Below are 25,846 nucleotides of genomic sequence, written 5' to 3' on the forward strand. Positions count from 1 at the left end.
ACAACAGTATGGATAAGTCCCAAAACCATAAGAAATGAAAGCAGCCTTATATGAAAGAATTAACGTGGTATGATTACATTAAAAGAAGTTCTAGAAAAGGCAAATCTAATTCATGACGAAAAAAATAGGGACTGGTTCTGGGGGTTGGGGTGGGAATTGACCAGGGGCATGAGAGAACTTTTGGGAGTGATGCTAATACTATATATCTTGATAGGAGTTTGGGTTACAGGTATTTGCCTTTGTTAGAACTCAGGAGCTACACACTTCAGATCTGTACATTTCACTGTTGATACATTTCATACCCCCCGGGGGAAAAAGTATAAACAAATAAAGGACTCTAGCTAATGATTTGCCACCTAAAGCATTTAGGACAAGGCATGTAAGTGTCTGAAATAAATCAAAATTTAAGATGGTTGATGGCTGAACAGAGGGATGGACAGATAAACAGACATGATAAAACAAGCACAGTAGATGTTAATGATGGAATACAGAGGGTGGGTGTGTGAATGTTCACTTCAACTTTAGTTTGTGTTTGAAGTTTTTAATAATAAAATGTTGGGAGAGAAACAAAACAAAAAAGCAATAACTGATGTGATGTTTTTCTTTTTGTTTGTTTGTTTGATCCCATGAATTGCTCTGCCCGTAACTGTATCACATTGTCCTTCCATTTTGGTTACTGCCGTCAGCTATCTCTAATCTCTTCCCAGCTCTCAGCCCCAGGATACTTTTCTCCACTAATGGTTGTCTCTTCAGGGAATCTGCACGACTATCACGTCATCTTCTTCAGCTTTCAGGGGTCTACATGGCCCCTGCTCCCCTTTCTCTGCACACTCGTCTTATCTTAGGCTTGGGTGATGGTGCTGTCCCAGACAATGATATCTCTTTCTGAGAGGAGTGGAATTCCTCCTGTCCCAGCAGATTTGGTCTCCTCTCTATCTGGCTGCTTTCCTAGAAGATCCAGGAACCAAACAAGGATGCACGTCTGCAGGACAAGGGAATGCCATCTGAGGTGGGAGGGAGCACGCCATCCCACCAGCCAGTCGGGGCTCTGAGCCACAGCAAACAAACTGTGTTGAATGTGAATACTTGGCCCCCAGGTAACAGGCCCCAGGCTTCTACCCTAGGGAAATAGCAGAAGCTAATTCTGTTTTCCAAATTGCTTTTGTTTTTCATCAGCTGTTGTGACATCATGGCTGATTTCACCTTCCTTGTAAAGCTGGAACACTCCACGGGATTCTTGAGTTCTTCACTGGCCACCCATGTCTAGTGCACAACACTAAATTAAATCAAGTGTTTTAAGGTTCATTTACTAACTCTACTAGGCAAGCAGACACATTTATTAAGCCAGAACTCTGTTAATCCCAGCAAATTGGCCTGTTAGAGCCCCACAGACCCAACAGGCGGTCGATTGACTTCTCCGTGTTTTGTCCAAGCTGCAGGGCCAGCCCACAGCAAGGCTCATGTCCTGCCTAGGCTGCAGGCTGCATCCCTGCCCACAGAGGATCCCTCATGTGCAACAGGTCATGTAGTATCCACGAAGCCCAGGAAGCCATCAATGAAGCTCTGAGTAACTAGTTAGGAGATTCCCACGTGACTAATGGATCAGGGAGCTTCAGGGAAATGTCTGGATGCAGCCTACACCAGATTCCCAATACATAGCAAGTCAAGTTAATATCGAATATTATAAAATCCCCACAATTTAAATGTACACCTTGATAAAACCTTCCATTCCTAAACTGGACAGACTATGTAATCACTACACTTGGCTCACTTAAAACCTTCAGAAGATTACATATGTGGAAAGTGCTTTACTTTATGAAGTGGAGAAGGCAAGATACATAATTGTGGATATGCTATGATGAGAACTACATGAGAGAAAAGTCTAAAATACATAAAAAGACCAAAAATAAATAAAGTAAATAGTACCTAAATATGTGTCATGACTATGGGAGTATTTTGAAAATTTATAGTTTTGGGGAAAAAAAATTCCCTCAAAGACACACACACACACACACACACACACACACACACACACACACACACACACACACACACACACACACACACACACACACACACACACACACACACACACACACACACACACACACCTGTAAAAACTCTTCAAAAGTATCTCATTGTTGAAAATATCACTGTCCATGAATCTGGTTCTATCTTCCACTAGCCTATCCTAAATCTAAGTTTCTATGACAAACTAAAACACATCCGGTTATGTCATTCAAAGCCATTTGTCATCTATCCTCCCCAGTTTTAGTTTTTTATGCAATTTCTCCCCAAATGAATCCCTCTTTCATAGTGTCTGTCTACAGAGAACACAAATAGGCCCAAAGCCTGACCAGTGGGCACACATCCCTTCCCCTCCTCTCTGGCCTCAACTCTACCACTCCTTCAATGCCAGCTTAGGACCAACTTCATACACAACTTGCTCCAAGACCAAGAAGCCCGGCATCCATCCCCCCTAGGCTGCCTGGCTGGGCCAGTAATGTTACATTCCTATTACCATTCCTTACAGTATCTATTTTGGGATGTTAACCTCATCTTCTTGAATAGATCGTTTCTTAAGGGCAACAAATGGAATTTATACTGCTTTGTGTTCCTCATAAGGTTTAGCACAAAATGCAGGTACTCGAGAAAGATCCACGGAGCTACTGATACAATTTAGCATCTCCCGCTGATAGACCTGTAGGTATATGGGCCTATGGTTGGATTTCAGGAATGCTTGCTCTCTTCTCTTTATTCGTACATCATCACACTTGCTCACCGATCATTGTGTGTGTGTGTTCATCTTGCCTTCTCATCAGGATTGTAATCTCCTTGAAGATAGAGACAAGATTGTAAGTGCTCTTCTGTTCCTAAGGGCACCAAGCAGAGGGTTGGCTATAAAGGTTTGTGGGGAGTCAACTGATTCTTATTGGGAGGTTGATTTAATTCAACCACCTGGGCAACCTGTCCAGTCCAATTCACCTGGTCACAACATAGAAACAGACACACACAAACGCATACACAGGGGATCATTTCTCCTTCATCAGTGATGTTCTGATGATTAAATAATATATATGAAGAGCCTAGTGCAAGGCCAATGCTAGAAAGAAATGCTCAAAATTAGTATTAGCTCCTTTTACAGATCGGTTTGTTCATCACAGGTAACCACATAGCTCGACACTCAGAGCACTCACCAAGACACCCAAAGACACTCATTCATTTGCCAGGAAAATACAATGCTCACTACATCAATTTCTGGGCACTGTGGCCACACTGATGTGTTTCTGTCATGGTGCTTGCAAAAGCACTGAAGATGTAACTCTTTTAAATGGATGGAATAACCATGCTTGAAGGTGGGAGAGAAATCTCTAGAACCAGGTCAGATTTGCCACTGAGATGTAGATGCCATTGATGCAAAGGATGAGCACGACAGTGACTGGATGTGTTCTAAGCACTTAAATGTCATTCTTTACTTAATCCTCAGAGCAATATTAGAGTGTAGTAGCTACCAGTCTTATTCTGACATCACAATGAACAAAACTAAGGCACAGAGAAATTACCTGATTTGACAAAAGGCATGCAGCAAGGAGAATCTGAGTCTGGACTCCAACCCAGGTTTGTCTCATTTCAAAACCACTCTGTTCCAATGCCTCTAATGTACTATCATTCTCTTGGCTTTTTGGGAAGAAAAAACCAACTAGTAAGACCTTTGAGATCTTGGGTATTTGTACAGCACGTTATGCTCAAGGTTATAGATGGAAATTCCTAACCTAAGAAGTACTTCAGGTCATCCTCAATTAAAAAAATAAAACCATAATGCCATTCTGCAATTTTAAAATTTCCCTCTCATAATACAGATTAGATAGATAGATAGATGATAGAAAGATACTTCAAATAATAACTCAATGATGATCATGGATTAGATATTAGTATCCTTGATTTAGAGAAAACAACACTGAGCTTCAGATCAGGTGATTCTTTCAGACTAACAGATAATTGTTAGAGAAATAGAAACTAGGCTCTCCAAACACTTTGTCCACTTCTCTGTTGATCAAATATTTATTAGACACTGTCTGGTATTTCAGGCCTTAGAATAAACACCCAAAGAAAAAAATGGTGCTATAGAGAAACACTATCTTTGGTTCCTTGTGGTCTGTTGAGATCATCGGGTTCATGATGGCCAAGAACTGCCCTCCCTACACACAGTTGTCTCCCAGTAAAGATCAACAGGTGAACAAACACTAACAGAAAAGAACTCCCTGGCTGGACAGCCCAAACCTCACATCCTCAGAGGTGAAATGAACTTAAAATCCTTCTCTGATGTTCTCCTCCTAGAAGATTTTCTCTTTTTTTTCCACCATGTATGTCTGCTGGTGTTTTAAAGCAGAATTTTAGGGTCTGTGATCTCCAAACAGGGTGATGCAGAGAAAGCATCCTGGGGCTGGGGGGTACATGGTAGATGGGAATTAGGAGACCTGGGTTTAGGTCTGGCTCGACAGCTAAACAGCTGTTTGACCTTAGGATGCTCATCTCACACAGGGAGCTTCACTTCTCTAATATACTAAATGGGGAATCTCATTAACTAACCTCCTACCTATTGTCTTGGTGAATAATAACACCAGAAATGCAAAAGCATCATAGTCTATACTAAGAACTTGAAAGTATACAGCACAAATGATGCAAACAGGAAATTGTCCCTTGGGTCCATAAATCTAATTCAGTCTTTTATCAAACCATCCTAACAGTCAGTTTTTACACCGAAATAGAAAGCATCCATTTAGTGAGTAAACTAGTCTGTGCCAGGGAGATACACAGTATCTTACTTAGTTTTCACAGAAATCGAGATGATGCAGGCATTATTCCCTCCAGTTTGCTGTTGAGTGAATTAAATTTTAGGTCAGATCACTTGATTAAGCTCACATAATAAACATGTAGCAGCGCTAGAAACCTAACCCTTGTCTCTCTGACCCCAAGGTCCGTATTCTCTCAACCACATCACGCTACCACCCTGGAAAAGAGCAGGATTTACAACATTGTAAACCAACTATACTTCAATAAAATGTTTTTTTTAATTTAAAATAAGAGCAGGGATGAATCATCTCCCACTCTCACCATGCAAAAGCTGAAGTTCTCTTCGGTCATCTCATAACAAACAAACAAAACTGGCACTGTTCCATTCCTTTTTAAAAGGAATTACTACACCAGCAACTGAATATTTATTTCCCCTTTCTTTAGATATCCAGCATTTCTGAGTCTCATATAACTTTCATAAATTTTTTTTTTAAAGTAAAGGTCTAAGATGAGCAGTACCAATCACATCAAGAATGACTAGAGAAAATGCAAAGACAAAAACAGGAAGAGCGAAAACCATGCAGCCCTTAAGCTGAGGAACCCTCAGCCACACTGCTCTCAGCTTCTGTCGTACGAGTGTGGTTATCCTTGAAAAAGCTTCGTCATCACCAGTTGCCAGTAGTAGGGAGTATCTGCAAAGTCCAGAGTTTGGCCCTGAAGTCCCTTTCTTTGAGACTTGGCAACATCAGTACCATGCCTAAGAGGAAGAACGTCAGTACCTGGCCCTAACAGAACACCTAGCAGGTCTTGCTAAAGATGCTTTACGTACATTATTATCCCATTCGACTTTCGCTGCCCTGCATTTAGATATCTAATTCGTGTTTCACAGATGGTGTCGCTTAATTTCAGAGATGCTAAATGACTTCCTTGATATTATGCAGCAGGTGAGTAGAAAGGCCGGGATTAGAACAAAATGGAACAACATCAATATTAGAAATATTGGTTAGAGGGGCAAGAACAACCAGGTTTGTACAGATTCTCCAAGTACCCTTCCTTCCTTAGGATTATTTGAACTTTCCCTATTGTAACAACGAACTTGCTGTAGGAGGGTATGTCATATTCAATTACGTGGATTCATAGCTTCATTTAAGTACCCCCTACTGCCCACATCCCCCCTCTGCACCCCCCCCACCCAACATCAACACAGAAGTTAGAACACGGGAACATTCAGTATAGACCTAAGCACACACCAGTCAGAAAGGGCCAAACCTTTGTACTATTGCCGAACCACCAGAAATAGGTCAGGGTCCCCAGCTGGCTGGGCCACACAACGGCACTGATGTTGACCTCCTTGTTTCTTATGGCAACAAATGGAACTCGGAGATGAACGTGCTCCACGGGACCTAAGGGAACAAGGAGAACAATGTCAGTGTTTCTATTCCTGGAATAAACAATCACACTCCCAGATTCTTAATCGTAACCTCTGTTACCATCACCTATAATAAAACAAGGATTGCAAACTCACAGATGTTGAGAAGTGTGTGTGTGTGTGTGTGTGTGTGTGTGTACTTGAAATGAAGTACCACGTATAATAGGGAACTCAAATTGGGCTTCAGATCTTTTCAGTGCCATCTGAATTTAATTTCCATCCGATGAGCCCAACCTCGAATGCTTATGAACCTCCAGCCCAAGGACAAAGCTAGTTTACTGGACACCTAGTCAATAAATAGGAAGATAAAGCGTGGTCTCTTGCATTTCTGCCGATTAGCCTGTATTGTGATTGGGGGTCAGTGCATTGTAGGGAGGGCTCCGCCATTATCCTCAATTGTTAATTGGCCCCATCTTGTTCAACAATCGGCCATTGTGCCTGTCATCTGCAACACTCAGTGGGTATCGTTCAGAGGCTCGCAAGGCTGTTTTATAGAAAGGAAAGAGCCCATCTCCCTAAATTGAAGGAGAAATAAGTGTCAGGTTCCCAAATAATTTAAAAAGCTGCTTGCCTAAAGGCGACCAAGCTTGTATTTCTTTTCTTCCTCAGAAAACTGATGTAAGCAGTCTCAGGTTCTAAACTAGCAAGTAACAGAATAGATTGGAACCCACCCTGTGCATACTAAGTGAGGATTTTAATTTAATTCATTTCCAAAATAACGTGAGAAGAGGAAAACGCTGTTGGAAAACGTTAGTGTATCAGCATTGCCTTTGTGGGTTAGATCGGTTATTTTTTAACTCTGTGGGATTTTCTCCCCCACCCTTACCCCTTTCTTTTTCCTTTTTGTTTTCTTTTTTTCCTACCTACTTCCTTTCCTGCCTTTCTTCCCTTCCTTATATCCTTCCTACTTAGCCAAATCCAATGAAAATCTTCTAATTATCTGTCCACACTAAGTCAGAGCACATTTCCCTGGTCTCCACCATGATGGTGTCGATGAGCTAAAGTGACTAAAGATCACAGCTGTAGCATGGCCAGCTCTTTAGCCTGGGCGCCTTGAGTTCTTCTCATGGGTGGGACATTTTCCAGGCCACCCAGCCTTCACTATTGATGTCTTGGGTTATTTTGGAGACAGCTCAGTTTAAAGGGAAGAAAACAGATGGATACTTTTCACTTCTGCTCCTGTTTAATTTTAGATGTATGACCTTTTCCTCTATCTTACAGAACCTTGAGTCTACACAGACTGTTATGCTGTGCCCTGCCTTCCTTACAGTAATAAGAACATATGAAAGTGATGTGTGGATGTTAAAGGTATCATATAATTAATTGTGTGCTGACACTGTTTCCACCACCACCACTCCCACTCCCACCACATCATCACTGTTACTGTGTATCACTGTGTAGAAGTCCCTCTTGAGAGAGTGAGCGTTCTGAGTCTCACCGGGTACCTCCTATGTCGTAAGTAAATTTATATTGGGATAAAAGGTGTTTGGACAGGGACTGATATTCGGGTGAGGAGATCAGCCAGACTGGCTTGCCACCTCCCAGATGATATTTTCCTGAACAATCAACAAGTGAATCTGTGTATCTACAGCGTGAAAATATTCCTTGCCTACTGCTCTCTCACCTGACCCCAGACATACGGTTCCTCAAGATTTCTTTCAACAAATAATTTCAAACCTGTCACTTCAGATACACATTTGGCTGAAGGTTTAATTATTTTCAATGAGTAAATCTGTTTAATTATTTTTGTATGGTTTGACTGTTGGTGAGAATAAACACACACACACACACACATACACACACACACACGCGTGAGAAAATATCACCTACTTTTCATTGCTATATTTACTCATTCTTAGGAGTTTTTCTGGTTTATCTCTCTTTGTTGTTTGTGTGTTATTGATCATTGTGGAAGAGAATAAGGTAATGGGAAGGGGACCCTGGCCTGGTCATGAATCTGGGTCTTATTTTAACACCTCAGAGTTGTTCTTCGTGCCCAGATTCACATCCCTCATTCTTCTCCTGCTGGGAAAAGGGCCCCTTTTATGCTCAAAGTCAATGCTTCTTTTTGTTTTTTAATTGAGGTACAGTTGATTTACAATATTGTGCTAGTTCCAGGTGTACAGCAAAGTGATTCGGTTATACACATATACATATATATAAATATTCTTTTTTTTTTCTTTTTGCGGTACACGGGCCTCTCACTGCTGTGGCCTCTCCCGCTGCGGAGCACAGGCTCCGGACGCGCAGGCTCAGCGGCCGTGGCTCACGGGCCCAGCCGCTCAACGGCACGTGGGATCTTCCCGGACCGGGGCACGAACCCGTGTCCCCTGCATCGGCAGGCGGACTCTCAACCACTGCGCCACCAGGGAAGCCCTATAAATATTCTTTTCTTCAAGTCTTTTCGATTATAGGTTATTACAAGGTATTGAATATAGTTCCCCGTGCTACACAATAAATCCTTGCTGCTTATTTGTTTTACATGCAGTAGTGTGTATCTGTTAATCCCACGCTCCTAATTTATCCCTCACCCTCTTCCCCTTCGGTAACCGTAAGTCTATTTTCTATGTCTGTGAGTCTGTTTCTGTTCTGTAAATAAGCTCATTTGTACTATTTTTTAGATAATGCTGCTGTCTTATCTCTCTCCCTCAAAACGCATGGAGCCCATTCCCCTGGCCAGCTCATGGGAACCCTGGGCTTTTCCACAGTTCAGTGATGTCGCTATGACTCATGGCCCTAAACAGGCTTCTCAGCTTTCGGTCACTCAGAGGCTTCAGCTCAACCAGGGCTTACCTTGTTGGGTACTTTGATACCCCAAAATATAAAATGAGACCTCCTTCTCCCTAAACTCATGCCAAACACAAAAGGGGTGGGGCTTCCACGAATTAGAACACCATCAAGCGTGGCCACATATACGCCAGCTTCAGGACAAGTACATTTGGGTAAATAGAATCTCAAGCAACAACATCAAACAGCTTTTCAGGGCAAAGAACCTGAGCCGGAAGCTCCAGACTTCAATCTACAGGTAAACCATGGATCGGGGAGAGGAGAGCTGAGGGATTCAGGAGGGAACACAGCAAACTCCTAAAACCCCGCACCGTCAAAGAGAGCTCTTTCTGATAAAACTCTAATAATCTGTGCGAGATTGGTTATCATGGGTGGCTAACAACTACCTTTGTTAGCTAATGGCCCAAGATGAGGCCAAGAGCAGTTTCCACTACAATAACTGTCTGGTAAACGCAGCCATGATTGATTTGGAGGAAATTATGAGCGCGAAAAAAGTTTCAAGGGACGTTTCCTTCTTCACGCACGTAACCCACAGTAGAAACCTGTTCCCTGCTCTTGTGGTTTTTTTTGCCACTGAAATACATTGGTCACTGTGTCTGGCAGGCAAGGCCCACTCTTGGCAGAATTAGGAACATGGGTGGGGCAGGTCGTTGGAATAGAGGAAAGAAAATGTTTTTTCTTTGTCTTCATTTTTAAAGGCGGCAGAAGTGTCAGGTAGAAAGTGAATGGGAAGTACTTAGTAGTTACTAGAGCAGGTAACACTCAGCATGTGCCAGGCTGGGTGCTAAGCGGCATTTCGCACACTGTGCAGAACAACACTGATGTTGACCTGAGATCATCATCTTTAGAAAGACCTGTGGGCAAGACTGGCCCTTTGCTGGCATCTGGGAACTTGGCTCTGGGAGTGTTTCCAGTCAACAGTGAGCTGATGAGATTGGTTCACTCCGCCTATTTTTTTTTTTTTTTACCAATGATGGGGTTTATTTTGAAAAAATGCTTTTCTCGGGGAGTCTGGAATTTTGGTATACCCTAGGCAGAGGATGGCTACTTGAGCAGTCCCCAGTAAAAGCCACAGGCACCGAGTCCCCAATGAACTTCTCTGGTAAATAGCCCTTCATATGTGTTCCTACAACTCATTGCTGGAGGAATTATGCATGTTTTATGTGACTCCATGGGGAGAGGACTCTTGGAAGTTTGCACCTAGTTTCCTCCAGACGCTGTCCCCCTGGCCTTTTCCCTCTGCTGATCTCAACGTGTCTCCTTTCAGTGTAATAAATTATAGTCTGAAGTATGACTATATGCTGAATCTTATGAGTCCTTCCAGCAAATAACTGAACCTGGGAGGGGATGTCTTGGGGACCCCTGATACACACACATAATCCAATTTGATTCTCATGGCCTTGCTATAATCTAAGTATTAAAGGTGAGGAAACAGGGGTCTGTAAAGACTAAGAAAGTTGACTGACAGTAGACATTTCACAAACGGATGTGATCAGAATTCGAACACAGCTCTCCCTTGCTCTAAACATGGCTCATAAACACCTTGTACACCCCCCACCTGGGTTTCTGACCTGTTGCTTCTGACACAGAATTATTATTGTCGGTGTGGTGTGGTTATCACCCCTGGGGCTATTGGTGGCCCGTTTCTCCCAGTACCTTCCCACCCTCACCAGAATGTAAACTCTGCAAGGGCAGGGCCATCTCTGTATTGTCGCCTCCCAGTGCCTAGCAGAAGCCTTGCATATATTAAGAACTCAACAAATATTCATTGAATAAATTACTAAATGATTGGGTGTGTTATTTGTGTTTCCTATTTATTGTTACAAGATCCCTGTGAAGCAAGGTGCCAGTTAGAATTAACGTATTTTGAAACTGAAGTTCAGAAGACCCAGAGAAGAAATCATTTATCTCACAGTCATGTAGTGTGGCGTCTTTAAGGATATAACACGTATAATCCAGGTCTTTCTCCATGCACTTCCCTCATCACTGCTGGTCCTTATGCTGCTATTGTGACCAGAATGCTAGGAGACCAGCTAGGTCACTGTTTGCCAGGGACCTTTTTTTTTTTGCGGTACGCGGGCCTCTCACTGTTGTGGCTTCTCCCCTTGCGGAGCACAGGCTCCGGACGCACAGGCTCAGCGGCCATGGCTCACGGGCCCAGCCGCTCCGCGGTATGTGGGATCTTCCCGGACCGGGGCACGAACCCGTGTCCCCTGCATCGGCAGGCGGACTCTCAACCACTGCGCCACCAGGGAAGCCCACATCTCAATCTTTTGATTGAGGTCATCATTAGGGGTAGTAGTCACACCAAATCTTGCTCAGCTTGGAATCCCGGGAAGTCTGAACAAAGGGAGTTGTCAACTGGGAAGAAAGTAAGAGAGGCGATGGCTCACGCTACTTACAAACCACGTGCAGGAAGAGGACAGCTGTGTCTGAGCCCAGGTTGTTCTCCGCATGGGCCGTCACCTGGAAGATCCCCGCACTCTTGTACACGTGCTTGATGCCGTCCTCGATGGGACTGAAGTTAGCATAGGACACTGCAATCCCATCCCCAAAGTCCAGCTGGATGTTTGTCCTTTGGAGATCACCCTGCAAGGTGGAATAGCAGTTGGCCTGGGCCCATTCACATGGTCCAGCCTGATTCCTATTTGATGCTTGGTCCTGGGCCTTCAGCATCATCCTCTGAGGCCCTAATCTCTCCCAGAGGGCTGAAACACCCTCGACACAATCGTCAGACTCTCTCTACTGGGCACTATGGACAGGTACTATGGACCTATTGCCCCTGTATGCCCAAGCTTGGGGCAGCCTGATTTGGTTGACACCGCCAATTATGGATAAGGTAGAGCCTCTGTGAAGCTATGAACTGGGGAAGCCAAGGGCTTCCCTGGCTCCCTCATACACATTGTTCAATAATTTCTCTCCTGTGTCATCATCATTATTGTCGTCCTCCTCATCATCGTAGTAGTAGTAACAGCTAATACTGATAAAGTTTCCTTCCAGTTCTAAGCAATTAATCCCCTCACAACTCTATAATGTAGAGAGTATTACTGGGCCCATTTCTAAAATGGGGACAAAAATAAATTAAGTAATTAGATCAAAGTCTTTGCAGCCACTACTGGAAGAGCCAAGTTTTGAACCCAGGCAGCCTGGTGTCAATACTCTCAACCACCTCAATACTCTCAATGCTATAACTATAATTGTCCCATTTTTTAGAATTTATTATTAGGTTCCAAGCATTATGCTAATCACATATTATATAATACCATCTTTAAAGTAACTCTGTGAGATAGGATGATTATTTCCATTCTACAGATGAATACTGCATACCAGCTGAAACTAGACCTGTGCTCTGGTGACCTTGGGTCTCCCTAAACCTGCCTAAGCTCCCTCTTCCCTAAAGCCTTTTCTGACCATCTCAGCTCACAGATATTCCTGCCTCTTGAGACGCTAAGAGCCCCCGGGTGCTGCCTGTGGAGGTGATGTCAGTGGTTCAGTTGCATGCATCTTACCATCCCAAGTTGATCCTTAGCTGATTAAGGGCTGATATTGAACCCCATCCTTTCTTGTCCTTCTCCCCCCTGTATTGGGCCAACACTCTGGATAAATTAAATTGAACCTGACCATAAGATAAGGATCCTGGATGAAAAAGAAGAGTTGGGTCTCTCTAGTTATTGACAAAGATGGTTGATGGAATAAAAAGAGAAATACATCATTTTAGAATTATCTGCCCAGTGAACGTGCATTCATCACATTCTGTGCATTCTGTCTCTTCCCCCGTGGCAACCCAGATGTGAGTTGGTTGGTATCAAAATATTAATAGGCGCTACCTTGCCCCTCACACGATGTCAACTACCCTTGAGTTTATGAATATAAATTAAAGGGAAATGAACTGAAGGCAATTCAAATGGATAAGATCATGGCTCTTCACATCTATTCAAGAGAAGTTTTTTACAGAGCTGGTCCTGGAAACTCCCTAGTGGGAATGTGATAATGACCTCCTCTGAATATTAAATTTCTTTAATTAAAGCACCCAGTGTGGATGAAGCCTAAAGAATCTGTCAGCCCGGGATAAGGAACCCTCACCGTCCTGTCCAGTGTGGGCCAGACTTTAAAGGTCTCTAAAGTATTCAGAGTTAGGGGAAAAACTCCTGGCCTGCTTTGGTCTCCTTCCAAACTCTCAAGAGCACACAGTAATTTGCATTTAAATTTAGATGGCTTTGTAAATCAGGCAAGCTTTCTTGCCCCAGCACCTCAGAAAGGAGTGCTTGAAAAATTCCCTGGTTTGGAAACAGATAAAAAAACTCATATAGGAAGCAAGAAGCATACAGCAGAGCTATTTCTACCCTGGAATGAACGAACACAGTCTGATTTTACTGCCGAGATCGCAGAAGACCTAAAAGGTGAACTAATGGAGCAGGTAGCTGATGGAAAATCAACTCATATGACATTCTTTATAAAAATAAGTTTAAAGGGTTAGAATCACTTCCCCCCACCCTCACACTCATACTTTCAAGACCCTTTGAAAACCTTGTGGGCTTTTCTAATCTGTGGGATTAAGGGTTTAAAAAAAAAAAAAAAGGAAAAAATGTGAATTTCCTTCTTCCGGCAAAGTTTACAGTATACAATCTAATGATAATAAACATTCCTCCAAAGATGCAGAATTTAAAGGGATACCTCAAAGAATATATTCAAATTTGCACCTGCCCAGAGACGAGGGGGCCCCACTTCTGTATTGTGGAATGAAGGGAACAGGGTCCCTAAATATCCCAAGACCTCTTTCACCCCTTCCATCTTCTCCCAGGAGTCTTCACTTCTCACCATTGACTTTGTTACAAGGACTGGTGGGAAAACGTGATCTTCTCTTCCCATCTGGAAGTGGGCAATGACCTGCCTGTGAGTTCTGACCTCACAGACGCAAGAGGGTCTCCCCTACCTCCTCCATGAGGATGATGAAGGTCGCATTGTGCCCCTGCTCTGCCACCAGGCGCCCATCGGTCGTCACCACGTGGAGGCCGTGAGGGGCTTTTCCGGGGCATATCTGGGCCTTGGCGGTGTACTTCTCCCTCAGTCCGTCTGTGCAGTTGTTGGACACGATCCGCCGGTACCTGAGAGGTATTGACCATCGTCAGTGGTGGGGTTTGTGCCAGTGTGTGCACCCTCGCATGCGCACATACGGCAGAGCGTGCAGGAGAACAAGAGCGAGACAGAGATTCCGCACAGCTGCATCTAAAGGCTGAGTCCCAAAGACAACAGCCATTTAGGATGCTAAGCAAACGCTGAGAAACTGCTATCCCTCCATCTCAGAAAGAGCAGCTCCTTAAACATTATTATCGATCCTACTGGTGAAACGCAGATCGCATCAGTGTCTAAACCAGGCAAGAAAAATCAATGTCTGACTCACACATGATACAGGAGGATACAGACCCACTGGACTAGGAAAGCAAGGAAAGCAGGTGCTTCTCTCTGTGATGGAGAGACTTGTGCCTACCTCCCTGAGGCCAGAAAGCAGCTAGAAGATCAGCCTTCTAACTATGACTACTCAGGAAGCCTCTTCTGGTCTTCCCTCTACCCCCAGGACATCATCCCATCCCCTAATACCTAATAGCCTTTACTGTGGAGCCACTGGGCTCTTTTACAGCACATTTTCTCTCCTTGTTAATATTTCATTTCTCACTCATCACCAATGCCAGACTAGAAGCACAAGTTTGAAACTCCTATTTGATCCCGCTGTGGTAAAACTGCCTCAAAGAAGAAGCTTGCATGGGAAAACCTCCCCGTAAACACTGTGACCTTCTAGGTTAAAGGCATCTTTGCGCACAGTGATGACATGACATCTTGCTTGACCACTGACCCCAGCACGTGAAACCGAGAGCTTGCCCACAGCCCTGACCTGCACGACAGACTTTATTTCCAGGCACATCACTGTCTGTAAGGCTGCATAAAATCAATACTCTGGTAAAACCACATAAAATAAATGCGCCACAGACACCGACACCACCACCACCATCATCGCCATCATCACATCACATCTTTCACCCTGTGTGTCAGGAGTAATCAACCGGTCCATCCATGTTGCCTTTTTCTGGTGGCCTTGAGAGCAGGTGAAAGCAAATTCCTGATAAGTGATACCAGTCTTGCACTATCCCTGATATTTCCTCTCCCCCTGCCCCTCACGTACTGCTGAATTACCAGCTCCACATCTCCATCCAGAGATCTCAGGAGGGTGTCAAGCAAATGTTATATGTAGTTATTGCCTCATAAGCAATTATAATATATCCTCTTATAGATATATCAATATATTATTTTTAATTGTCAACTGAATTCATAATGGTTCTAGAGCTCCTCTGTCCAATAAGCTAGCCACTTTCCACCTGTGGTTACTGAGAACTTGGTTAGTGGTGTGTGTTGAAATGATAATATTTTGGACATACTGAGCTAAATAAAATATATTATCAAAATTAATTTCACTTTTTTAAAAAAACGTTTTCAGCGTGGCTATTTTAAAATGTTAAATTACACATGTGGCTCGTATTATAGTTCTTTTGGTCAGCACTGGTCTATATAATCAAACTTTTCTAACCTATACTTTCTTGCTGAGCTTTAGTCATTTAGAAGATACTGAGTTTTACCTATGATAGATATTTTGGTGGGTATCATGTCCTAATGCACACTTGATATCACCCAACTCTTCAGTCTCAACTGGCCAGCTGGTCGACAATTTGTACTAGAAGCCAACATTTAAGCAACCTGGAGATTCACTTGTTGTGAATCTTTTGAAAAAAATGAATAGTTTTTCCCTTTCATCTTCTTGATTTATTTGATGGCTACTTGGGGTTTTGGTGCACCTAACTTGCTTAAACTTGGGTCTTACCTACACATGTCACAGGATCATATGAGAAGCCCTAATGCAATTATCTTCCAGCTTATGTCCAGGTATGTTCTGGCTGGGAATTTGGTGGCGTAGCTCATCTTCTGTGCCCATTGTATTCCTCTTCCTCAAACTTCGTAGCACTTTAGTCTCTGACACCACATGTCTTTAAGTTTCATGCTGCTGGATCTGTAGTTTGAGTGGCTTAAATCCCTAAGACCATTCACGTACAATAAGATGACATCAGCAGTGCTCAAACCTCAGCTCAGATCCCAGGAATAGCTCCCTAAGAACCAAATTTTTGGCTAAAAAATGTATGTTTCTCACAGTATCTCAGACCACTCAATATACCTCTTCCATCATGTTTTTTCTTCCTCTGTATACATCAGTTGGGTAGATAGTACTCCTACCACCATTTTACAACCAAGTAAGGTAAAAGTACTGAGCTGGTGAGTAACTTGTGTGAGATGTTAGAAGATCCATTGGAAGAGCTGAGACTGAATTCCAGAACACTTTAGTCCCTTGCTACTCAAAGATTAATGCCCAGCAATGCTGACATCGCATGGGAGCTTGTCGAAATGAAGAATCTCAATGCCATTCTAGATCTCCTAAATCAGAAGCTATTATTTTAACAAGATCCCCAGGTGATTCACAGCACATTAAATTTTAAAAAGCACTGTCTCAGACCACCAATCCACTTTCCAAATCTGTTCTAGGTCATAGGAGTGGCAAAGGAAAGGGGAAGACAACACATCTCCAAGGAAAATTTTTTCAAGCATCTGAGTGAGTAAGTAATAAGTGAACAAAGAGAGAAACATACATAACTTGACAAGTACAGAGAGGGTGCCTTGATCTTCTTAATCCAGGAGTTCCTAGGATGGGACTTTTGACTTTTCATTCTAAATTTTTGTCATCGGTCTACGAGAGCTTCAGTTCATCTATCACTAGAAAGCACTGTAGTATCTGCACACCACTAGGGTTCATTTATTTCCATTGGGGTCTGGAAAATAAGGTGGCATCACCTTCCAAAAGAGAAGGTCTGATCAAATAATAGCTACGGTATTTCAGAGGCAAATAGCAAAAGGTACTGAAATCTGGGTAATCAGAAATCTCTCTTTTTTTTTTAACACCTTTATTGGAGTATAATTGCTTTACAATGGTGTGTTAGTTTCTGCTGTATAACAAAGTGAATCAGCTATATGTGTACATATATCCCCATATGTCCTCCCTCTTGCGTCTCCCTCCCACCCTCCCTATCCCACCCCTCTAGAAATCTCTTTTGATGCTCCAAAAAAGCTAGCTCCAGCTAAAGAACCCTTCAGCTTTCCTCAGAAGCCACCTGTTACAAACAAACTCTATCTATACTCCACCTTGCTTCAGTAGGAATCCTCCTTTGATCCCAACTTAGGGAAACAGGGAAACAGTGATTGGAGCTCCTTCAGGTATTTTACTTACCCAGTGCTGTTAAGGTAGCTTTGACCAAGGCTGCAGTCCTTTGACGGGGATGCTGGATTGTACCAGAAAGCTGGGACACACTGGCTTTCTCCATGTCTCTCATAGCCATAGTCACTGTCGAGAAAATAAATATTGCATACTGGTATAGATGCACAAATGTGAAAATACCCACAGGCACACACAAACACATCCCTTTAACCATCCCCAAAGCTGCAACACATTCTTTAAATATTCCCAGTCGGGACAAATATTCATACTTTGAAAATAGATTTTCAGATTTGGAAATAATCCCAAAGTCATTCAGAGTTCAGTGTATAGAAGACATAATAGATTGTCAGATGGAGGGTCCAGGCTTAAACAAGTACGGATGTACATGATGTGGCAGGTACACTGGCTTGGGGTGGGTGTGCGGGATGCTGTAAGCTTGAAAGTATATTTTGGATCACAGTGGATTTACTGAAATAAGTAGATGACAACCAAGAAGATGACTTTAACGGTCAAGATTTATTTCTGTGTTCAGATTCCACATTTTATTCCAAAATGGAATTCATTGATCTTATTTTCATTTTTTCTGAAATTCTCTCTCAAACAAATATACACCTTTGCATTCACATATACACAGTCATTCAAACTTTCCCCAACTATTTATAACACAGGTCCCTTGTTTCCTTTAGGAAAAAACAACACACACACACACACACACACACACAAAACCCCACAAAAACTATACTGTAGCTCTTCTCCATGTTTTTGTAAAAGCCTAGCCACAGTAAAATGAAGAAACAAAGTCTGGTATGATTTTCTGCTCCTTTCCTCCACATTCCAGAGTGAGGAAGTCATCGACCATTGTAGGAGAGGCGCTCTCCCATCTGAAATGTAAATGGTGTTGCCTTACTTCTTGGACTTTTATAAAGCTCCCAGAAACATAAATTCCAGGGTAGAAAAAGAGCAACAAAGTAGGCATTTTGTAACTCTTGTAACCAACCCCAGGTCATTGAAGGTGGCTTAAATTTGGGGGAGGAGTCATGCCTCCAAGTCAAGCACCCAAAGATGTCCTGAAACCCACAGACAGGGCAGAACAATCTGGACATTTGAATACTGATCCACTGAGTGTTAATAAAACATAAAACAACAGGAAAATCGCTCTCTCCAGACCCACCCCTCCTTTCGTTTTCTGCTCTCCTATTCTTTGAGCCAAGATTTAATTAAAGTCCAATGAAAATAGATGCAAATTGTCTATGTGGGTAACTAGGATAGCAATGAAAGGGAGACAGAAAGAAAAGTTTAATTCCACATTTATTACTCAGTATGTGCCTTGTCCTGTGAAGGCCATAATCCTTATTCTCAAGGGGTTTTCAGTCTTTTGGAGAGAGGAAGACAACAGGCCTCAAATCCAACAAAAGAAAAGAGTAATAGAGTATCAAGCAGAACACAGTGTGATACAGGATGAAGCAGTACAGTTAGTACAGTTAAGAAGTACCAATTGACTGATGAGATTATATAAATTATCTTCTCGGTTTGACCCCACCCTACCTTGTCACCACCTTCCTCCAAACCAAACTCAGGCCAACATTCAACCCTCTTTGTCTTTGTCTGTGTGATGCCCGGGGCTTTTGTGTGTGTGTGTGTTTTTAAAGATAAATTTATTTATTTTGGCTGCGTTGGGTCTTTGTTGCTGTGTGTGGGCTTTCTCTAGTTGTGGCGAGCGGGGGCTACACCTCGCTGCGGTGTGCAGGTTTCTCATTGCAGTGGCTTCTCTTGTTGTGGAGCACGGGCTTTAGGCACGCGGGCTTCAGTAGTTGTGGCACGCGGGCTCAGTAGTTGTGGCACACGGGCTCAGTAGTTGTGGCTCGCGGGCTCTAGAGCACAGGCTCAGTCGTTGTGGTGCACGGGCTCAGTTGCTCCACGGCATGTGGGATCTTCCCGGTCCAGGGCTCAAACACGTGTCCCCTGCATTGGCAGGTGGATTCTTAACCACTGCACCACCAGGGAAGTCCTGCCCAGGGCTTTTGAAGCACTCTACCTTTTTCTGTTTCAGGTGGTTTCCTATGTATCCTTCTTCAATATCTAGGTCTGATGAAGCCATTCTTGCTTCCCTGGACCAAACCTTTGTGGTCCTAGCATTTTAGAAACATCAAGGCTACAAAAGAGCAAACCCTTCTGTTGGTTTTGTTCGGCAATATAAGAGTCTAGAATAGGACACTGAAGGTGCTGAATAGATATTTACTGGGTGAATGATACTCTAATTACATTTTTAAATGATTGCACAAATTATCCCATGGCATCTGGTCTATTTCTGCAGGGAGACTGTGAGCCCGTGGTTGACTTCCCAGTGTGGACCACAGAGAGAATCCCAGGTGCTCAACAGATGCCTGTGGAGTGAGTGTGAGCTTGAGTCATTGCAAATCGCTACACGGAAAGGTGAAGGTCAAGACCAGCTTTGATACGGCAAGTTTAAATGAAACTGGAAGAAAAGGAGAAAGGGACATGTCTGTCAAGGTAATCTTTTGCCATGCCTCCCCTGATCAATGATTGGAGATCTTCCAGCCTGAGAGTTCACATGGACTCAATGTTGTGCCAGCTGGTAACCGCCCATGAGAGCCAACTTAAAATTCCAGGAATTTTGCAAGTTAGTTAATGGTTGTTAAACACAACTATTATCGAAAATTAAGTTATACAAAATTTCAATTAAATAAATTATATTCAAAGGATAATAAATACCAAAAACACAGAAATTCCTCATTATTTTGCTGCATTATTATATGCAATAAATATTATATATAAAATGTCATTGTATATCATTTTATTATTTATGCTCTTGAAGTCATTTATGTCTATGTTTCTATACAGTAAATACATAGATACGTGTTGTGCTTCCTAATTCTGCATTCAGCGATGCCATGTTGGTAACCTGAAATCAGATATGGTGGGAATATTTATAGCAATCAGCAAACACTACTAATCAGGGCTTATTTATTTGTTTCTTTGTTTCCAGAGAGCCGGTGGTTAAACATTTTCCAGTACAGCACTGAATATCTGATTTCTAAGCATTGTTTATCTGCAGAAAGTTTTGGGCTGTGGTGTGTCTGCACTACTTCTAGAAAATTCCCTGCTTCCTTTATGAGGTAAATCTACTGAATGTCCTGTGAATCTTAAGAAATATTAGTAATCTCTGAAGGAAGGGTGTTCTCCTAAGCAGCTCTGGGAAGGAGAGAAATGTCTTATTTCTCCTTGCTAAATGTAAACATCTTTAGCAGTTCTGTTCAACTCTGCTACCTGTTAGTGATGTAGTAATTTAAAAGGTGCATCAGGGGCTTCCCTGGTGACGCAGTGGTTGAGAGTCCGCCTGCCGATGCAGGGGACACGGGTACGTGCCCCAGTCCGGGAAGATCCCACATGCCGCGGAGCGGCTGGGCCCGTGAGCCATGGCTGCTGAGCCTGCGTGTCCGGCGCCTGTGCTCCACAACGGGAGAGGCCACAATAGTGAGAGGCCCGCGCACCAAAAAAAAAAAAGGTGCATCAGCCATGCTGCTTTGCCCCAAAGAGAAAAAGCACCTCATTAATATTTAATATTTAATAACATTAATGACTGCCCCCAAGTTGTGAACTTCTTCATTAACTTCTCTAAATGTATATTAAAATCTCTCATCCTGCCCAAGCTCCCCCCCAGCTCTGGAGTTTTTACAATGTCAGCAAGTAAGCAGTCCCAGCTGTTGCTCCAGCTTCTTGAGGAAAGGTGGTTTTCTGTTGAATTGTGACATTTGGAGAAAATGTACCAGAAAGTTTGATTTGCCTCTGGGAAGTAAGCTACCACAGCTTCTGCAAACACACAGATACTTTCCTTTAAGAAATAAGCCACCTCTGTGGTTTTCTTGACTATAAAAGGGTTTAGAACTTCTAAACGCTTATGGGAAAACTTATCCATTTAGGACACATAGGGACCTATGTGTCCTCCAAGTCCCATCCAGGGAGAAGCCTCAGACAATCCAAAGAAGGAATAGACAAGAAAAGGTTCAGAAATCAAAAAGCTTCTGCATGTCAGAATAGGAAGGGACACCTGTATTCCTTGGGTTCAATCCCCTCAGTTGACAGATTGGGAAGGAGAAGAAAAAGAGGAGAAAAGACTTGTTAAAGATTGTACACACCTGATGATGTTAACCAAAGGTGATAATTGAGACTCCTGATGGCTGGTTCAGCATTAGTACAAGCCCATGAAACACCCATTTAATCAGCAGGGAAGACCTAATGTCATTCTGAGCCTCTTGGAGTCATCCAAGAAGTCATGGTCTCTGCTGGCCCAGTGGTAGGGGGTATCCTACTCTCAGACTATGCACTACCCCATCATAGCCTCATTGACCCCCAGTTCCTCCATTTCCCCATTTGGGAGCTGAGGCTCTAGGATGAGTGTTCCACAGGTGTCTCTGTCTCATTTTAGGCGACAGTAGAGCACGCTGGGTTTAGGATCAGACAGAGGTTCTTGGCAGCCACAGCATGAACACTCAGAAAAGAGAAGCAACCACAACAAAAACCACAACAAAAACAATGGACTAATAATTAACGTCATCATCATTTGCTAAGGCACAGCCTAAATGGAGCTATAGAGATAGAAAGATAATTATATCCAAACCATTTCAGAAATTGTTTGAAAAATCAAACAATCATCACTCAAGTGTCTCTCCTAATCTAACCCCATGCTACCCATCTGGCCATACCCCTCTATTCATCAACAACCTTCACATATCTGCTTTCTTGGATGTGCTGCCCATTTTCCTCATACTTATTCAGCAGCAAGTCTATACAGCCCCATCACCACTTCCTGCAGGAAGCCTTCCATCATTACTCCAGTCCTCAGTGATCTCTTTGCTCTGACCATTCCTAGCACTTGCAGGTAGGACGAGTGCTGTCCCACAGAACTTTCTGTGATAATGGAAATGTTTTACATCTATGCTATCCAATATGGTAGCCACTTGCCACATGTGACTTTTGAGCACCCAAAATGTGGCTAGTGGAACTGAAGAAATGAATGTTTCACTGTATTTAATTTTTTTTTAATTTTTGAATTGAATTTTATTTTTTATACAGCAGGTCCTTATGAGTCATCCATTTTATACACATCAGTGTATACATGTCAATCCCAATCGCCCAATTCATCACCCCCCCACCGCTTTCCCCCCTTGGTGTCCGTACGTTTGTTCTCTACATCTGTGTCTCAATTTCTGCCCTGCAAACCGGTTCATCTGTACCATTTTTCTAGGTTCCACATATATACGCTAACATACGATATTTGTTTTTCTCTTTCTGACTTGCTTCACTCTGTATGACAGTCTCTAGCTGCATCCATGTCTCTACAAATGACCCAATTTCGTTCCTTTTTATGGCTGAGGAATATTCCATTGTGTATATGTACCACATCTTCTTTATCCATTCGTCTGTCGATGGGCTCATTGTATTTAACTTTAATGCAAATAACCACATGTGGCTTGTGGCTACTATACTGTACAGCATGGGTCTGGATATGAAATTCAGCACCCAATTATACTCTATTATTTCCTGTCATCCCTCCTTTGCATCCGATACCTCTGGCTAATACATCTTCGATTTTTCTACAATGCCTAGTCTATAGAAAAAATATGCTTGATTGAGCCCTATATGCAGAACACTAAAGGTTGACTAGATTTCAGACGTGCCTGAATTTATGTACTACGGCACCCCAAATCTCTTCCCCTCGTCGTTCTACACTGCCACTTGATAAACTCGCTCTGTGTGTCTGGAGCCATACTGGACATAGAAGGTAAACACTAAGCCGTACTGAGACTTTGGGAATTCCCTGGTGGTCCAGTAGTTAGGACTCCACGCTTTCACTGCCACGGGCCTGAGTTCAATCCCTGGTTGGGGAACTAAGATCCTACAAGCTGCGAGGTGTGGGCAAAAAAAAAAAAACAAACACACACTGAGACTTGAAACTCTGGAGTAGCATATTATTATTTTGAATGAGTTACACTTAACCTCTCTTGTCTCGATTTCTTCATTTATAAAATGCCTATGATAACAGACTCTCCTTCCAAGAGCTGGTTGGGAAGATTAAGTTAATCCATCTAAAAAACCTGGCACCTAGTAGGTGCTCAGCAAAATTATTGCTGTGTGAGTGGTTGGATGAAGGAGTAGGAAAGAGAACAATTTGGCATAATCTCCGGTCCAACTTGGTTTCTCACTGAACAAATGCATTTGGACCTCCCAGGGGGCAAGTACTTCCTAGGAGCCCTCATAGGACTTCAGAGCAGCTCCCTTTTCTGACTACTCAGTAGTTTCTGACACACTTACTTCTCACGGAGGATTTGCTCCTAGCCCCGCACCAGTGCCATGATGGAGGTTGCTACAGAGAGGTTCTGTACAGTAAACATAAGGCTGGGGGATTTATGAGGCCTTTAAGTAGAAACATCAGTATTTATGTAAAATTCATACTTGTTACTGACACCCGTTCTGGATGGAAGGGTGAAAGTTGCGAAATTCAATGGTTTTCTACAAGTAAAGGCATCTGAGAATCTATAAAGCCTTCCTTCTTAAGCAGAACGATACGGGCAGAAAATTCCTCTGTGAACCCAGGCTGCACTCCTTAACTTTTCCACCAGAATCAATGCATTTAATCCATCCTCCCCAGTCTCTACTCCCTGCTGTCTCTGCGACTTAAAAGTTGCCTGGACCAATCCAATGCACATGACCTGATTTGGCTTAGGGAAACAACTAGGTGGAATATGAATGGTTATCGCTTATACTAACCAAGCTGGGGTCTTCAGATTCCTTAGCTAACATTTCCTGGTAGGAAGGAACATCGAGGAGGAGACAGGGCTATGAAACTGTTGCCATACATGGATTTTTCAGCATGAGCATTAAAGACAAACAAACAGACAAACTATATTTGAGGGAAAAACTGTATTTTTAACTGATACCTATGCTTATTGAAGTTGACTTAAAAATAAAACAAAGAAAAAAATTTTAAACACTCAGTCCCATTGTCCATGAAAACCACCATAACAACAACAAAAAATCTCAGGAATTTCAGAATCAAACTCTCTCTGCCATACTCAGAAGTAGTGCAAAAATACTTTTAGGTCACACGATTTTTTTGCCTTTGTTCTCAGATTATGACTACTAACCCAGCTTCAAGTCCTGTGTGTTTGTTAGTCCTAACTCAGACACAAGTGGTTCTATCTTCTTTTTAATATGAGGTATGATTGGCTATATTGTCTTATATATCTCCCCTCAAAATTCTATAAAGTCCTCTTGTACACCATACACCTATGACATTCCCAGTACCAATGGCCAAAACTACTTTATTTGGCATTGGTTTAGAGTTAATGGAACATTCTATATTAAACCTCATCACCAGCAGTTAACTTAGATCATTTGAGGATGAGATCATTTTAGAATAAGCAAACTTGGGGACCCTATTTCTTCTGAAAAATAAAGTGTATCTAAAATAACAAAGATTTGTTTGATTTCTTGAGAAATGGCATGATATAGAGAAGAGAATGTGGAATTTAGCTAGACTTACATTTCATCCTCACCTCTTTCTCTCACTGCTAATGTGATTTCGGTCAAGTAACTTACATTCCAGATGCTAATCTTCTTCTCACTAAAATGTCATAGTAATGATACTGACATTACAGGGTGTTGGGTTCAGGTGGCACCTCTACCAATGCAAGTGTGAGAACCATAGAATACTTTGCAAGGGCTTCTCCCTCCACTTCTTTACTTATAGATGCATTCTGACAGCAGTTTTCCAAAGAGGTTCAGACATAGTTTAAGCAAAGCCATCGCCATTGAAATAAATGGATAATACCCAAAGGTTCAACTTTGAAGACAGTGCTTATCTGGATGTATAAGCTCTGATTTACTTGCTAACAATACCACGGGGACCACTTAACCCTGGGGCTCAAGATTAACAACAACCGCAGCATCAAAAGCCGTGTATACCATTAGGATAAATTCCTTATTCACATTAACGATGTATGTGAATTCATTTATTCCTCCCTAGGACCCAATGAGATACATGTTATATATTTGTATTTAATAGCCTAGGAGGTGAAGTCATAGAGATTAAGTAAATTTCCCAAGGTCAAAAACTGAATATCAGAGCTGGGTTTTTTTTCCCAGACTAGTAAATGTTAATGTAACTGCTGAAGAAAAAAATATTTACATTATGATTCCTACTCTTTCTCAATTGTAAGGCTTCCCAACAATGGGTGAGGGTCTAGTACAGTTCAGAGAGACACAGGAGAAAATGTAGCACGACATATGCCAAGACGATGCACCTCTATGGAGTCAGTCTGCAGAAGGACACAAGGAAGCCTGATACTCAGATTCTGCACATTCAGGTTGACATCAATATGCCATGTACCATAATTCTGAGTGGCCTACTGTATCACTGCTATGACTATTTTTCTGGATTGTGGTTAATAATTAAAAATTATTCTTCCCCATTGTGAAAATATCCTTTGTTTCCAAAGGGTCAA

General features: G+C 42.5%; 1 protein-coding gene across 1 annotated transcript in view; it reads right to left on the reverse strand.

The window, feature by feature from the left end:
• Positions 1-25,846, reverse strand: part of SORCS3 (sortilin related VPS10 domain containing receptor 3) — a 580,427-nt gene that overhangs the window by 18,976 nt on the left and 535,605 nt on the right. The window contains exons 17-20 of the mRNA XM_033842145.2: positions 17,334-17,447; positions 13,944-14,115; positions 11,413-11,599; positions 6,064-6,197 (exon numbers count right to left, since the gene is read on the reverse strand). Coding sequence (XP_033698036.1) covers positions 6,064-6,197; positions 11,413-11,599; positions 13,944-14,115; positions 17,334-17,447 — 607 coding nt within the window. The remainder of the gene's footprint in view (positions 1-6,063; positions 6,198-11,412; positions 11,600-13,943; positions 14,116-17,333; positions 17,448-25,846) is intronic.

The sequence above is a fragment of the Tursiops truncatus genome, chromosome 16 (assembly GCF_011762595.2).
Source record: "Tursiops truncatus isolate mTurTru1 chromosome 16, mTurTru1.mat.Y, whole genome shotgun sequence".
In the NCBI taxonomy this organism is placed as follows: Eukaryota; Metazoa; Chordata; class Mammalia; order Artiodactyla; family Delphinidae; genus Tursiops; species Tursiops truncatus.